Here is a 16,136-nt window from a genome sequence, read left to right as displayed (position 1 = left end):
GTGCATTGGAAAATAAAGCTTAATATGAACAATACCATTAAAATAAGCTAATTTATAGTAAATCTATCGGCAAACCTATAAGAGAACTTGCTATTTATATTAAAAAAAAGTTAACTACTGTAGATTCCTTACATATATATATATATATATATATATATAAATGTGTGTGTGAAGAAGACACTAGTGGCTATAACTATGCGTGTGTAGTGTAGTAACTATGCTTACCGTTGTTTCAACCAAAATTACTACAATTATTACTACTGTAAAAATCATAATTTAGTCTCCTCCTACCCAACTATTTTTGGGTAAATAAACTTTGGGTAACATATGGCACATTTTTGAGGGTTATCATAATGGAATAAATAGAGCACTGTTCACAGTGCAAATGGCCCGCGCGCGTGGTATAAACAAGAAGCTTTTGGAGGAGGGACCGGAAGTAGTTTTTTTTTTCTACACTGTTTATTTGGTCTTGAGTGAGAAAATTTAGCCGAAGCGTCAACACGGATTTTCTTTGGGATAAACGGACAGGGCTGGCTGCTAAAACGGTGAGTACAATACATAATGTTATTGTCTGCCACGTTTTGCCTCTATCTCAGCCGAAAAGAACAAGAACGAGCATTTGAGAAATGGCCAGTTGAAGATTAGAAGATCTCAAAATGGCCGTCGACGCGTAAAGAAGCTATCAGCTAGAAAAAAAAATAGCCTATTTATCTTCCGTTTTCAAAAGTTACGACACCATGTCATGTATCGACATTACCGCACGAATTTTAGTTTAACATTAGAGACGATTATTAATTGACTTCCTTGCCGTTACGCTACAAAAGAAATGGGAATTCAAATAACTTTAGCTAGTTGGTTAGCCTATCTCTACGTTGCTGCAAATATGCCGTTTTTTCTTGTTATAATGCATTATAAACATCTGATCACATTAATCCCTATAATATAGTTTATTTCGAGTTAATGAGTATTTTCCTTATATGTTGTTTGTTACAGCTTGGTCTGCGGTTTCTCTGCTAAATATAGAAATTGGCTCGAATAACTGGCTCTTGATATAGTTTGGGGCAGAATTTCTCTAAGAATGTATTTCAAATGCCAGTTTACTTTTTTCCAGATTATAAATGCTCTCGAATTAATTTAATTTAATTCTTATTTCTTTGCTAAATTAATTTTCTAAAGCCTCATACGATTTGTATGTTTACATATGTTCATTTTATGAAAAATACCACGATCAATATAAAAAAAATAAAATAAAAAAAAAAGGCCTGTGTGTTATCCTTGATAATATTTAAATGTATATATTTTTGTGTGTTTTCCATGCAGACCTTATTGGTCTTTGGTGCTTATTACTGTGTCTATGTGTGTCAACAACCAAAAGAAAATATAAATTAAATTTTATCAATTAAATTAAAATGAAAATCAGCCTTCTTCATGTTTAAAACAATTATCTGTCTGTTCTCTAAACACCCATTCTAGACCTGCCTCTCTAAACTGCCAACATATGGACAGTCATTTGACTTGTCAGTTGCCTCCCAAAAGTCACAAGATTAGTGAAGCACTTACATTTTATTTTCTTGATTATCTTAATAAATGTTATGTTATTATCTTGAGCAGATGCCACACTCCAGACGGTACCCGTCCTCAGAGAGGGCCAGCCACAGCAGCTACCAAGATCGTTATCGGGACAGAGACAGAGAGCGAGGGAGAAAACCTCGGCATCGGCGCTCACCGACATTCTCCTCCAGCAGTGAACGTGAGAGGAGAGGGAGAGGACACAGGCAGGAGGCCGGCTATGCCCGATCCAGGAGGTATGATCGTTGTGTAGTGATGAAAGCACTGAAAAAAATCTGTGAAATATTATAATAGTAATATTTCCTTTCATAAATATGTCAATATATAGGCTCTGTCTGAAATGGCACCCTAAACACTTGCGGTCTTCCTACGAGTCTGCACTTTCGTGACCAGGCTATTGATTGTGGTTTTAAACTATTTTTTTATTGTCAGAACTTGACAAACATTTTTCTTTTTGCATTCTTTACACTTTTCCAGTCTTTTTTCCTCAACAAAACAATATTTCTGCATGTTTTAACAGTTTTGTTGCCTGACTTTGATGGCACATATCTTCAGCACAGTTTGCAGTGCAGGCTGCAAATATTAATATCACATTTTGTCTCTAAGAAATGCATATTTTGACATTAGCTTGAGTTGACAGTAGTAATAGCTTGAGTTGGGATGCGAATGTAAATTTATGTTCATTAACAAAAACAGTAGCATCTGTAGAAATTGTTACAACCTCATTTTTATATGGTAAAATTTAAATATTCTGACTGAGTTTTATAAAAAATAACCATTGTTCTTCCTTGGTAGCATACAGTTAGATCATGATGGCCAGTTAAAACCATATAGCACCTCAGTACCATGGTAAAATTTAACTATATGGTTTCTTTGGTATATGGTTTCCACACAAATTTTAGTTAAACAATAGAGACGATTAATAATTGACTACCCATTAATTGACAGTCAATAATTGACTATCATCTTCCCAGCTACGACAACCGTTCTTCGGACCGCAGGCCGTACGACAGACACTACGGCGAGAGCCATCGGCGCCTGGACCACAGCCGGGAACGGGACAGGGATCGCGACAGGGAACACGGGACGCCGAGCAACTACTTCTCCCGCGACGCCTCGCCCAGCTACGACTACCGACGGGGCCGCGATCGGGACCGCGAGGACTCGTACCGGAGGAAAGGCAGCAGGCGTAAGCACAAACGAAGGCGGCGTAGAACCAGGTCCTATAGCCCATCCTCCTCGGTGAGTACTTCAATACCCGAGCCTGCTCTTTCCCACCCCCAAATCCCTTCTTCTCTCTCTACCTCTACACGCTCCTGTCTCTCTTTCTCCATAACGCTTTTCTTTTCCACAGCCCCAGGATTTGGTAAGTATGAACTCTTTTTGTTTTATGTTCTTTTTGTTGACATTTTGTCTTTTTAATAGTGATAGCCTAAGTCTTGGCTTTCAGTGTTTATAATCGAATTGGCCTAACTGTAACATTATAGTGAGACTCAATACAGTAGTCATTAATGTAAACATTAAGTAGTAAATGTGTTTGTTGGGAAAGCCTCTGTAATATCTCATAACTCTCATCCATTCTTTATCTTGCTCTATCTACACGCCTATATAACTCTTTCACTGTTTTTTATGAAAACATATAAAGTTGCTCCATAACTTCAGCTCTTTTTAATTTTATTTCCAGTCTCCCAGTCGAGCAACCTGTTTCTTTTGTCATGTTGTGAATTAGCAATGCCTTCACTCATGTGCTCTTCTATGAGTAAATGTTGATGCAGGTTGCTTTTTGTGACTTTTTGTCAGGGTTGCTAGGCAGAGGGATGAGGGGGAGTTTGAAAGCAAGCAAGAAGGGAGGGGTAAAATGTTATCTTTGACTTGATCCCTTGCACTATATCCCTATCGTTATATATATCTCCTCACGTGGTGTCATACGATTCGCCCCATGACCACCAAACCTACCTACAACAACTACAACACTGCTCATCTTCGTCGCCGTGGCTACGGCTGCCCCCCTCCACTCTCCCCGCTCCGCCCACCTCCCCTCCTCCCTCTGCGGTCGTGGCGTGATCTCTGACCTGTGACCCTGGCCGGGGCCGAAGCAGCGGAGTGACAGCGGGACACGGGCACTGTGTGTGAGGGACGACGAGGAGGGTCACCTGATCTGTCGGAGTGGCGACGTCCTGCAAGAGAGATGTACACACTGCCACTACTACTACTCCTCTACTCCTATATCGTAACCTTTCTCCCTATCAGTACCAGCACACACACAGGGGAGGGCAGGAGGTCATGATCATGATCATGATTGGTGGTGATGATGATGCTGTCATAGAATGTTCTCCCCTTTTGCCGGAACAGGCAAGAGGGAAGGCATGTCGAACATGTCTTTAGTAGCTCCTTTTTTTATTCTTTTCAGTGGGGATGGGGTGTTTGTATTGCTGTGTAGAAGTATTATGATCCTTTTTAATTCTTGACTGCCAGGTTCCCAGATTTAGCTTTTTTTCCTAGTCCCATATTATTCTGGTCTTGTTGAAGCATTTGGCTACATCAAGATTCACATTTACCCCTACATCGTATGCTGTCAATCATTTCGATTTAAAGATTTGATTGCTGTGACATGCACAATATTTCCATAGGTACTAGTATGCATGTTTTTTTGTTTTTTTTTTGTAAATGCAGTCGTTTTAGTTTTCGAATTAGCTTAAAGCAGTCTCGTTGTTTTAAAATCCCTCAATTAAACGTATTTATTAGGGGTCCTTCTGCGTCGGACCTACGCAAAGTCTGTTTCTTTGCGTTTTTTATTTTTTAAACAAATGCAGACTATTTTCGTTGTTGAAAAAAACCATGCTTTATTCCTTTCATCGAGAGTGTGCGTAGTGATGCTTGTCGTATTTTTTTTTTTAGGTTAATCTGAATAGATAGTCACAGTTAAGATTAAAAATGTGATTCTAGGAAACTTGTTTAGGATTTTCTCTTTAAATGCGCTGTCTAATTAAGCTCTTTACATCTCCCCCTCCCCTTTTCTCTACGTCTTTTTCCCTCTATTTGTCTCTTAGATGAGATTGTCAGCACTTTGGGCGAGGGCACCTTCGGGAGGGTGATGCAATGTATTGATCATCGCAGGTGAGCGTCGTCGCTTAGCGACCAATCAGCTGCTATATTACAAAACCAACATGGTGTGTGAACTTCAAACAAAATGTGTTTCTTTGTCTGTCTAGTTAGGCTGAAAAATATTTGCTCTGGTAGGTAAAAATGCAGTGTGTGATTATTCCAGACAGTAAGAAAATGAAGAATTTTATGGGGGGAAAAATTAGCATGGCAGCTGTTTAGTGATTCTTTAGTGATTGTCAAACACGACTGAATAAATCCAATGTGCTTTTTCATTTACAAAAATGCAGGTTATTAGTGTTTTGAGCTTGTTTTCAAGATTGTATTCAGGACCGTATTACAGAGCCTCTAAAAAGACCTTTGCAAAAAGAAAAAAATATACAGACTTTTGTGTGCGCACAAGAAACCACTTAACTTTGCATATAGGACAATGCACACTGAGCCACCTATTGTGCCTTCAGCGTTAAAGCAGACCTAAGGCCTTGAAATAGGACGTTCTGCCCTAATGAGAGCTGATTTTTGAACACTTTTTTATTTTTATAGTACCACTCTATTTTATAGACCCTTGAATTTGACAAATAGGACAATGCACACAGCCATATTGTGCCATAAGCCCATTTTGTGTCATGGTTTCTCTGCCGCCACAGAGAATGCCTTAAATAGGACATTAGGCCTTGATTATTAGAGTTACTACCCTAAGGAAAGTCCAATTTTGAGCAAATAGATCTATTAATTCATGTGCATCCATGCTCTTATTTTTTTCATAGTAAGATGGCAGTGACGCATAAAAGAAATAGCTTATAGTGTATATATACAACTAGAAATTGTATTGCGTAAGCACACACACATTTTCAGTGCGCATGTGAATAGTTTCTCAAGGGCACAAAAAAAAGTTTATTTTGTGCATGCAGAAGTATGTATATTTTTATTTTATTTTAGGTGCTCTGTATTTTGCAACTTTGAGAAAATCAATGAAAAAAAAACCTTAGAAAATTTTAATATTTACAGATGACTACTATATACCAAATATAAAGCTGAAAATAATGCAGTATGAACCATTTATGGTAAATATGGTCTGAAAATCTACAGAGATTTGGAAATTTGAGTCTGGAAAAGTCTGGAATTTTTTTAATTGCAAAATGTGAAGGAACCCTGAAATATTCAGTGAAATAAGTACCATCCCAGATCAAATTTTTCAATGCAGAAGTAAGCTATTTCTTGTGATTTCAGATTAGGAATAACAAAGTGCAGTAAATGGTGTAACTATTTGCTCTACAAACCATTGTGTTTGATTATGATCAGTTAAAATAATATGAGTACCAGTTTGCAGTATCAAGCAGCATAACGGACTGTTTTCGTGCGGCCGACACCGGAAGCCCTTGCGCATTCAAGGTTAAAATGGCTGTGCTCACTAACGTGGATATACCCATAAATATAGTTTATTCCTTTGATTGCAGGGTTGAAAACGTGTATGCAGTTAGAAAGACTATCTGACAGATAAGATAAGAGATCATTGCAATGTTTAAACTAATGTTCTTCTGCTTGGTTAAGGGGTGGAGCACATGTTGCTCTGAAAATCATCAAAAATGTGGAGAAATACAAAGAGGCTGCCCGGCTGGAGATCAACGTACTGGAAAGAATCAATGAAAAGGATCCTGAGAATAAGAAGTGAGTTGGCAAGAGAATCTTTATAAAAATAAGCATTTGAGGAATTCCTCAAATTCCAATTTGAGGAATTGTGTATGGAGTACTTAAACATCTAGGTGAAAATTTACCTTAAAATACACCAAAGACAACTTGGATGACTTGCTTGCAAAATTCCACTTTTTAACCTGTCTACTTTTCTCTCTTTCTCAATTCCTTAGTTTGTGTGTGCAGATGTTTGACTGGTTCGACTATCATGGCCATATGTGTATTAGTTTTGAGCTCTTGGCTCTCAGTACTTTTGATTTCCTCAAAGAAAACAATTACCTTCCATACTCCATCAGCCAAGTGCGTCATATGGCTTACCAGGTCTGCCTGGCTGTCAAATGTAAGTAGATATTCAGTGTTTTTTCACAAATTATAGTTGGACTCCATTTGCCTTGTATTAAATAGCCAGTTCTGCAGTTCATAGTATTGTGGTCTGTTTCTCCTCCTCTGCAGATCTGCATGAAAACAAACTGACCCACACAGATCTGAAACCAGAGAACATTCTCTTTGTCAACTCGGACTTCACAATCACATACAATGTGGAGAAGGTAATGAAAGAGCTTTGAACTAAACCAATATTTTTTTGTGTGTATGTTAACATATCATCATTAGCTATTGAAAACCCCATTAGTGGGCCATTAAAGGAAATGCATATTAATGAACCCCCTTCTCTCCGAGGTAGAAGCGAGACGAGCGTACTGTGAAGAGCACAGCAGTGAGGGTGGTGGATTTCGGCAGCGCTACATTTGACCACGAGCACCACAGCACCATCGTTTCTACCAGGCATTACAGAGCACCTGAAGTTATTCTAGGTAAAGACAATCATGCCTCATTTGACTGATCAAACGGCATGTATTTTAGCAGTTCACAATATCCTGAATTTGAACTTGAATAACTTTTGTTGTTGGCATGAAGCGAGACCAGTTAAGGCACAGGACTAGAATGGGTTAATCGCTGCAGCAACAGCAGATTAGCTTCTTCTTTTCCACCACAAGGAATTTAATTAGTCAGTGACTTCATTCAACAGACTGCAGGGAATCGTCGAATGTAATATTGGTTGCCATGAAAGCTGATACCCAACCTTAATCTGTTATGAAATATCCTGCATGTTGCTTTGCTGTTATTATAAAAGAGTAAACGGGTACTGATATTATATGTGCACTACTGTTCAAAGGTTTGGGGTTGGTAAGATTTTTAAATGTATTAGTCTCAAAATACAGTGAAAACAGTAATGGTGCACAGAAGTCTGAAGTAGTGAGTTTTAGGTATTGGGGTGCAGAGCAAGTGGTTGTTCTGTAGGCAAACATCAGTGCTTTGAATTTGATGTGATTGCCAATTGTCTTATTTTAAAGGGGTCATATAATGGTACATGCACTTTTGCAAGTTGATTGTACTGAAATGTGTGTTGGCAGTGCCTTTACATAACCATCATATAATGATAAAAATCCATCCAGTGTTTTTTTTTTTCAATCTCCTTATGTTTTCCCGTCTCAAATCGAGCCGTCTGACCGTGTGACGTCACACGGTTGGATGCCCCTCCCACGATTGTTAATTGACAGCAGCGTTTCAACACAGACCCTCTCTGAGCGAGCTGTCATCATAGTCTGTCGTTGTTGATACGCTGGAGCAGAATGGCGTCTAAGCGATTGTGGTGTTCTGTTCTTGGGTGTAATAACGAACACCGCAGTCATTTTGATGTTCCTAAATCCGAACCGCTGAAGACGCAGTGGCTGAGTTTTGTTTTCGAAGGGAATATTACCCACGATCAACATCAATGCTTTCATGTTTGCACGAATCATTTCTCACCAGACTGCTTTATAAACGAGGGTCAGTATAAAGCTAAAGTTAAAAGTTTTTCATGACCATTAGCTGTAACATAAATCTGGCAATGAACTAACGTATACATCAGTAAACACATAGCATTCATATCTCACTACTCTACCCTGCCAGTACACAAAGATAGATCAAAGTGACATTACGTTAACCAACCATTCAGAAACGTCCTGTTCGAGCCTTAATTGTCGAACTTCTTCGGGGCCGTCATCTTGTTCCGGGTCCGACTCCGGTTCAAATTGATACGGTTGCACAGATGTGTCCTCAGAGACTCCGGCTACCATTCTTTCTCCAAAATATACCCTCAACTGTTGTCAAGGTGACACTCAACAGGGTTTTTCCTGCATAGAGAATTATGAGGCGGCCGCCTCCGTCAAATTTCATGCCGATATGCTCACACAAAATCGCTGCAAAAGATGCTTTCCAACAGGTTTTATCGTAGTTTTTGTTGACTTACAAGTCAATGGAGTTGGACAAAAACTACGATAAAACCTGTTGGAAAGCATCTTTTGCAGCGATTTTTGTGTGAGCATATCAGTGAACACCCCGACCACTCTGTGAGTTTCACGTCTTTGTAAACGAAAGTTTAATGCGTTTTAGGAAGGATTGTTCCAGTGCACCTATGCAGCCATTGTGGAGGTGGGGGGGGGTGCTACCACAGAAACCTAAAATTCTCAGGCCAGCAGCATGTGTCCAAATTTCAATCTTAACCGTTCTATTTCATCAGAAACGATCTAAAAACACGGCTTAAAGTGTAAAATACCGAACTTGTCCTTTAAATGGCGTGCTGAAAACAGAGCTGTTTTTGACCAGGTAAAAGTGTGTTACACTTTTGTGTTAGTGTTTTCTTACAATACTACCGGTAATGAGAATTTTTAATTAAAGTATATTACAAACTTTTCTTTTAGACCCTAAAGAATCATATTAACTAGTACAAAAATGGCATTATATGACCCCTTTAAATAATTTGAAGTCATCTTAAGGCCTCCTTAAAAGTTTAATGAGGCCCCCTGGTTGAGGATCACTAACCTAAACGATTTGCACACGTGCTTCTGACTGATACTGTACAGTGTCCTGCAAGGTTATGATGCAGTACCATGATGTCACCACTAGATGACTATTGCCCAAAATAGTGTCCCAAATTGTTTTGCCTTGCAGAATTGGGCTGGAGTCAGCCGTGTGACGTGTGGAGTATAGGCTGCATCCTCTTCGAGTACTACCTCGGCTTTACTCTCTTCCAGGTACAAAGTCTAGCTCCGCTACTTCCTTTTCGTACCACTTTTCTGAGTCATGACAGCAGGTCTACACAGCCACTCTTGTTTATGTATGTGTTCACTAAGCAGCTTAAGATCAGGTAGAATCTGACCAAAGGGTCACAGGTGTCCATGCATGCACACTGTAGCCAAACACCTGTTGTTTACCCTTTGACCTCAGATGCGCTCACTAATGCGCTCTATTTCTCATGCACATACAGCTCACTGTATAGGAACATATGTTGACCTGCATTGTAAAAACCCAGCAAAAACATGTTGCTAAAGAGTCTGTTTATCATCAACTAAGTAATGTTCATCAATCCTAATGTTATACATTCTTTTTTTTAATCTCTCAGACTCATGATAATCGGGAGCATTTAGCCATGATGGAGAGAATTTTGGGCCCTGTTCCTTCCCGTATGATTCGTAAGACTAGGTAAGTTTTTAACACTATTAACTGGGATTTTCTTAAGTCTTTGAATAGTTTCCATGTCACTCATGCTTGTATGCGCAGCAGGTTGTGCAACTGAAATGATCATTTCTTCACCGCACAGGAAACAGAAATACTTTTATCGAGGACGCCTGGACTGGGACGAGAACTCTTCAGCAGGAAGATACGTCAGAGAAAACTGCAAACCTTTACGGGTAAGTAACACTGTTTTATAGGCTTCATATTTTGTGCCTGCAATTGAATGTAGTGGATACATTTGTTTTTGAATGTTTATGTAAATATGGGTGGTCATATGTTCCCTTCCTCTTTCTCTCTCTCTCTCTCTCTCTCTCTCAGAGATATGTTCTATCTGAAGCTGAAGAGCATCACCAGCTGTTCGATCTGATCGAGGCCATGCTGGAGTATGAGCCGACGAAGCGTCTTTCTCTCGCTGCGGCCCTGAGGCATCCTTTCTTTCAGAGCACCGTCAGCGGCGCTGACCAGAACGCTGGAAAGAGCTGGGAGGGAAACCGCGACATCAGTCGGTGACAATATTCAACTTCAACCAACGTCACTGTCGTATGCCAAAAAAAAACTCAAGGACTCTCATGCCAAGAGAGTTAACATGGAGCTGAACTGACATTGATTTAAGTTTTATAGTGCAAGAGGAATGAAGCCGTTGCACAGCATATGATTTCTCAATCATCTTCCCATAATGTGAGAACAGCTCTATGTGCAGCAGGAGAATATGAGGAGCTTGGCGCATCTAGAAGATCCCAGTCAACTGACATGCTTGTACATGTTGGACTTTCAGAGATTCGCTGAGTGAATCTACCCTCCCAAGTTCAGTTCTTCCAGCCAATTGTGGCTAATGACAGTCATAAGCGGAGGGAAAGTGGTTTGATGGGGGGAAAAAGCATTAATGTAACACTCCATTTCAGAAAATAACTGACAAAACAAGCATCACTGTTACAATATAATTATTTATCGGGCGAATACGTTTTGTGCATTTTAGCCCTTAGCTGATAATCGCAAATGCATCGCGACACTGTTTGTATTCAGTTCAATTCAAACCAAGTAACAGAGCTGCAGTGTCCTGGTGATTGTGTCCCTCAACATGTTTACAGTATTTATTTAGTTAACCGGATGTCTCCTTTTGTGTGTTTGTATGGATTTGACTGTATAAATGTGTAAATACAAATAAACATGTTGTGACTATAGAATAAAGAGCCTGTATGTTTGCTTGCTGTGAATGTTTTCACAGTGAGGTCTCCAGGCAAAATGTTTTTACAATCCAAAAAGTTCTTGTCAAGTCATTTTCTACATCGATTGTATGTGTTCATGTGATATTCTATGCTGATATGAATTAAACGTTTGGCACTTAGTTGGGCATTAGTGCAGTGCTTTAATTCTGCATTATTCATCATCAGGAAAGACAGAAAACATGGAATCTACAGCCCTCTGTGGTTTTTAATAATCATCCCTCAGAAATAGTTTGAAGCTCTCTGAGTTTTAAGTCTTTAACATTTTTTTTTTTTAACAATGGATATGAGGCATACATTTAACTATTAACTTGTAAGACTAACATATTCTAGAATGCCTCTTATTTTTGAGAATAATATTTTGAATATGTAATCTTTTACCTGCCTAGTCGTATAGTAGTAAAACACATCTTTTAATTCCTTATCTAGAGCCTTCACTCTTCCAATTTTACATCTTTGTTCAACTAAATTGAGGTACTTGTTCTATACTCTTGCAAGAAAAGGTTCTATATAGAATCTTAAAAGGGTTCAGCCAAGCGATTCATATACAGAATTTCAATTTTATGAATTAAACAGCTTGTAAACAATTGAAATAACCTGTTAAACATGAAAGTAGTATAATGCAGTCATTTAGGACATTTCTCTTAATTTTAAAGAACTTTTTTGACGTACAGTTGTAATCAAAATTATTCAACCCCCATTGAAAATCAGGTTTATTGGCAACATTTACAGACTGTCAGTTGTTGCAATAAGTTAAACAAAAGTAATTGAAATGGCTCAACACAAATATTTCAAGTGGTTTCCCCAAATTCAACTAAAAATGCAACTTTTAATGACTTCTGCAGTCTCAAAATTATTCAACCCCTTCATGGCAAGCATTTTCAGTACTGTCATGACCTGCTGCAAACGAGATGTATAACCAGACACCAGCTTCTGGCAGCGTTTCTGAGGAAACTTAACCCATTCCTCATGAGCAATGTCCTCTAGTTCAGTAATATTCTTGGGTTTGCGTGCTGCAACCGCCAGAGATTTTCTATGGGGTTCAAATCAAGTGACTGTAGCCACTGTAGAATCTTTCAGGACTTCTTCTGCAACCAAGCCTTGGTGGAATTTGAGGTATGCTTGGGATCATTGACCTGTTGGAAGGTCCATCGACGCCCAATCTTCAGCTTCCTCACTGACAGCATGACGTTTTCTCCTAGGATTTCCTGATACTTCAATCTATCCATCTTGCCTTCCACACACTGCAGGTTTCCAGTGCCAGAGGATGCAAAGCAGCCCCAGAGCATCACCGAGCCCCACCATGCTTAAGTGTAGGCACAGTGTTCTTTTCAGCATATGCTTCCTTCTGCTGATATTGTCATTACTGCTGATTCATAGGACCGAAAAGTTTAGTTTCATCGCTCCACAGAACAGATTGGAGACAACTTGTGCTTTTGGGTCAGTAATGGTGTAATTCTTGGAGTTCAGCATGGAAAACACATGTGTTTAGTACGTGCCTTTCTGTGCAAGCTGAAACCTCAGTGCTTGTTGCCACCAAGTCTTGCTGCAAGTCTTTTGCAGTGACTCGAGGGTTTTTCTGAACTTGCCTTCTCAGAAATCTGGTTGCAGCCGTTGATAGCTTACATTTTTGATAGCCGTTGATAGCCCCATCCAGGTAGTGTAACCACTGTTCCTTTAACTTTGAACTTGCGAACTATGCTTCCAACGGTGACATTTAGTGCCCTCGCTATCTTTTTGTAACCTGTTCCTTGTTTGTGAAGGGTGATTTCCTTCACTTCACTTTGTGAAGGTGACAGTTTTTGCTACAACAGTTTTTGCTAGTCTAGCTGCAGCATTTTAAACTAAATGGAAAGCCATCATTGCAATAATGCAACAATGGCATTGATTCTAAAAATATACTGTATATGCAAAAGTAGAGCATGAAAAAAGGATCATGTGCAAAGACTTATTTGATGTAAATTTAGCATTTCAGAGAATTGTTTTTTTAATTAGACCTCCTTTCCTCATTCATGGCCAAAAGATTTAAAGATCACAGCTAACTGAGTAGACAATCACAGGAAAGCTCTTTCACAAACACCTTTTCTCTGACCAGCCAACAAGCTTTATTTAGAAAGCATCACTCTAGCAGACGTAATCTGATAAGAGTGATCTAGTGATTTCAGACCTATTGTCAAATAAGTAACAGACTATAATGTACCCAAAATTCAACAGTAATACAGTATTTGTTTAAGAGTGCGCAAAAAAAGTGAACTTAGCAATGACCAGCAACAATAATGTTTACATATAGGTAAACATTATAATACAATATAATATAATAAATGAGAAGCATGAATCATTTTAAATGACTTTACTGTAGTGTCAAATTGTGAATGAACTAGAAACAGGTTGTTTTAGGCTGAATAGTGTATCAGCTGTTGATGTTAAAAAAAGCTTTTCGTCATGTCATTCTTTCAACACTGACTTCATTCACATGTTTGTTGTCTTTAAACCTCCTCAATCTGTTTTCCTTCCTACCTTCCCATCTGTTGAAATGAAGGATCTTAGCCTTAATCTGTTAAGATCAGTGATCAATCAACAGGTATCTTTTTCTATAAATTTAAATAAAACAATAGTTGGTCAGCTTCACTACATTGATGCTTACACATATGAGTTGAACTGATATTAGCAGCAAAATATTAGTGGTTTCTTCTCTCTCACGTGGCTGTGAAACTCCCACCATCGCTAATGTGATTATAAACAATTACGTCATTTGAGTATTAGCTGGGGAGAAATGCAGGGAGGGAGCTGGGTTTAAAAACATGTAGCTCAACAAGAAAAGCTAAGCAGATGAGTTTGGACGTCAGGTTCCTTACATCAAATGAAGAGTTTCACCAGACATCAGGTATGTTGGACCTTTATGCTAAATGTTTTTCTGTCATTATGTTCTACATGAAGAATTTAAGAGTTTATTGTAGTATTTTTCTTTATTATTTTACGGCTATTATTTATTACATTGTTCGTTTATAAATACTGTGCATTTGACCTAAGCAAGGATTTTGAATAAAATGCATATTTCTGTATTGTAAATATACTAGAATGAGTATTCTTTCTTCATATGTAAATGTTCAAAGATTTTTGTATTTTTTTTTAAAGAAGTCTCCAAAGCTGATTTAAAATACAGTAATTGCTATTATTTATTACATTGTTCGTTTATAATTCCCATTCCGTGTATTTGACCTAAGGAAGGGTTTTGAATAAAATGCATATTTGTGTATTGTAAACAGAGTAGAAAGAGTGATTATTACATATGTAAATGTAGATTTTTTTGGTTTTTAAAAGAAGTCTCCAATGCTCACCAAAAGCTGATTTAAAATAGTCATCTTGAGAAAATATTGTGAATGTAAAATTCCTGTGTTCTAGCCTATGTAAATACATTTTCACATGTATTAATGTCTAAATAAGTAAAGGCAATAAAAAATGCAAACACTTTATAAATATTTCTACTGCCATAGTGGGTTTTTTGTGGTTGGTTGTAATTTTGCAGTATTGTTTTCTATAAAACTGACTGGTCTATGTGAATTTTTTCTAGGTGTTAATCCAGCCTGTAGGCCTGCTTACATTTATTCATTAGACTGGGTCATATGAAACTGGAATATCTGGAATACACTTCCTTACTGAAATATCCGTAATTTTAACTTTTGGACTTCAGTATCACCGAGTTTGACAAAGACTCAAAGATATCCGCGTTCTTTACCAAGCTTAAGAAGAGATGGACGCCGTGGTGAAGAAGTCTCTGGGTGCTCCTCTCCGACAGCTGACCAGCTGCTTTACTGGGAACCAGGATGGATTTAGCCGGAAAGGCAAGAGCGTGCGCCGGAAGAGCGCCCCCTGCTGCTACGGTCAGACAGCACATGACTCGTCCTGGTTAAGGACTTACCAGGCAGACCTACACAGGGAAAGGTACAGCAAAAAGCCTATACAGTTATTAGACACTTAAATAGTCCGTATAAATCCAATAGCTTTAAAATTTGATTGTTTATATTCTGTTTGAACAGGAAATTAAGGCAAGTCAAGGTTGCGCAGAAGAACGCAGAAAGAGCCGCAATGAGGACACATCACAGAAGTCCACACCGCTTCACAAAGGTACGGGTGTTCTGTCTGCCGCCACTTTAAACATATATTTGCCGGAACAGCGGAATATAGTGGCTTACCTTTAGCATTTGTATATTTTTCAGGCACCGGTTCAGAGGGCAAACCTAAAAAACAAGACCGCCACCAAAAATGACAACTCTCTTTTTGGTGCCTTCCAAGGGCTCAGTCTCAGCACGAGTGGAGCACAAACATCATCGAGTGCAGATCCATGCAAAATTATGTGAAGACAGAGAAGAAACACATTTCAAGTGACTCTGATGGTGTTACATCTTACTATCCTTATCCAGTTTATTTCTTGGTTACCAAGAAGAATTTACTTGAAAATGCTGGGAATAATAATAATAAATATCTCAATTCTGAGGTGAATTATGACCTGCAGATGCTGCATTCCAGGAATATAATCTGATTGAGATATATCACGATTATTAGGTCATGAGACCTCATTGCAAATCAGGGTTTAAAACTAAAACTAAAAAATATAATATAAAAATCTAAATATAATAAAAAAATGTTTAAAATCAAACAAATGGTACTTAAAATGATACATAAATTATTTGAAACATTCTTAACTTTAAGTCACTAAAATTTGAAAATTAATTTTCTCTGGTGGTCTCAGACTCATGTTTGTGCAATTCATGTTATCTCCATGTTTCCAGTTCTTCTGAATGCTCAACTTCAGTCATGTACAGTATTAAAAACAACTGAACTCATTTTGTTTCTCAGATGCCTCAAACTGCATTGACACTAAACAACTTAACCAGTTTATGACAGCTTATGTTTCTTTACTTACATTTTTCCAATAAAGATGATCCACATTTGATCATTTTGCATGGTGAAATGGTGTTGTATTTACGTAAGAAA

General features: G+C 38.3%; 1 protein-coding gene across 2 annotated transcripts; it reads left to right on the top strand.

Annotated features, from left to right (window-relative positions):
- The first annotated feature begins 408 nt into the window (after positions 1 to 408).
- clk2a (CDC-like kinase 2a) lies at positions 409 to 11,263 on the top strand. 2 transcript variants are annotated; one of them, XM_082185261.1, is made up of 13 exons: positions 409 to 545; positions 1,612 to 1,805; positions 2,544 to 2,811; positions 3,669 to 3,759; positions 4,620 to 4,686; positions 6,223 to 6,339; positions 6,537 to 6,703; positions 6,817 to 6,911; positions 7,046 to 7,175; positions 9,355 to 9,437; positions 9,806 to 9,885; positions 10,004 to 10,094; positions 10,237 to 11,263. In XM_082185261.1, exons 2-13 carry the CDS (start codon positions 1,612 to 1,614, stop codon positions 10,426 to 10,428), a joined length of 1,575 nt encoding a protein of 524 aa, XP_082041387.1. In that variant the 5' UTR covers positions 409 to 545; the 3' UTR covers positions 10,429 to 11,263. The 2 variants fall into 2 exon arrangements, with proteins under 2 accessions (XP_082041387.1, XP_082041388.1); XM_082185262.1 differs by lacking the exons at positions 409 to 545; positions 1,612 to 1,805; positions 3,669 to 3,759 and having other exon boundaries at positions 2,673 to 2,811.
- The last annotated feature ends 4,873 nt before the right edge of the window (positions 11,264 to 16,136 follow it).

Source organism: Leuciscus leuciscus, assembly GCF_965113295.1.
Source record: "Leuciscus leuciscus genome assembly, chromosome: 12".
Taxonomy (NCBI): Eukaryota; Metazoa; Chordata; class Actinopteri; order Cypriniformes; family Leuciscidae; genus Leuciscus; species Leuciscus leuciscus.
Note: the sequence above shows the minus strand (reverse complement) of the source record. Positions and strands in the feature narration are given on the sequence as shown.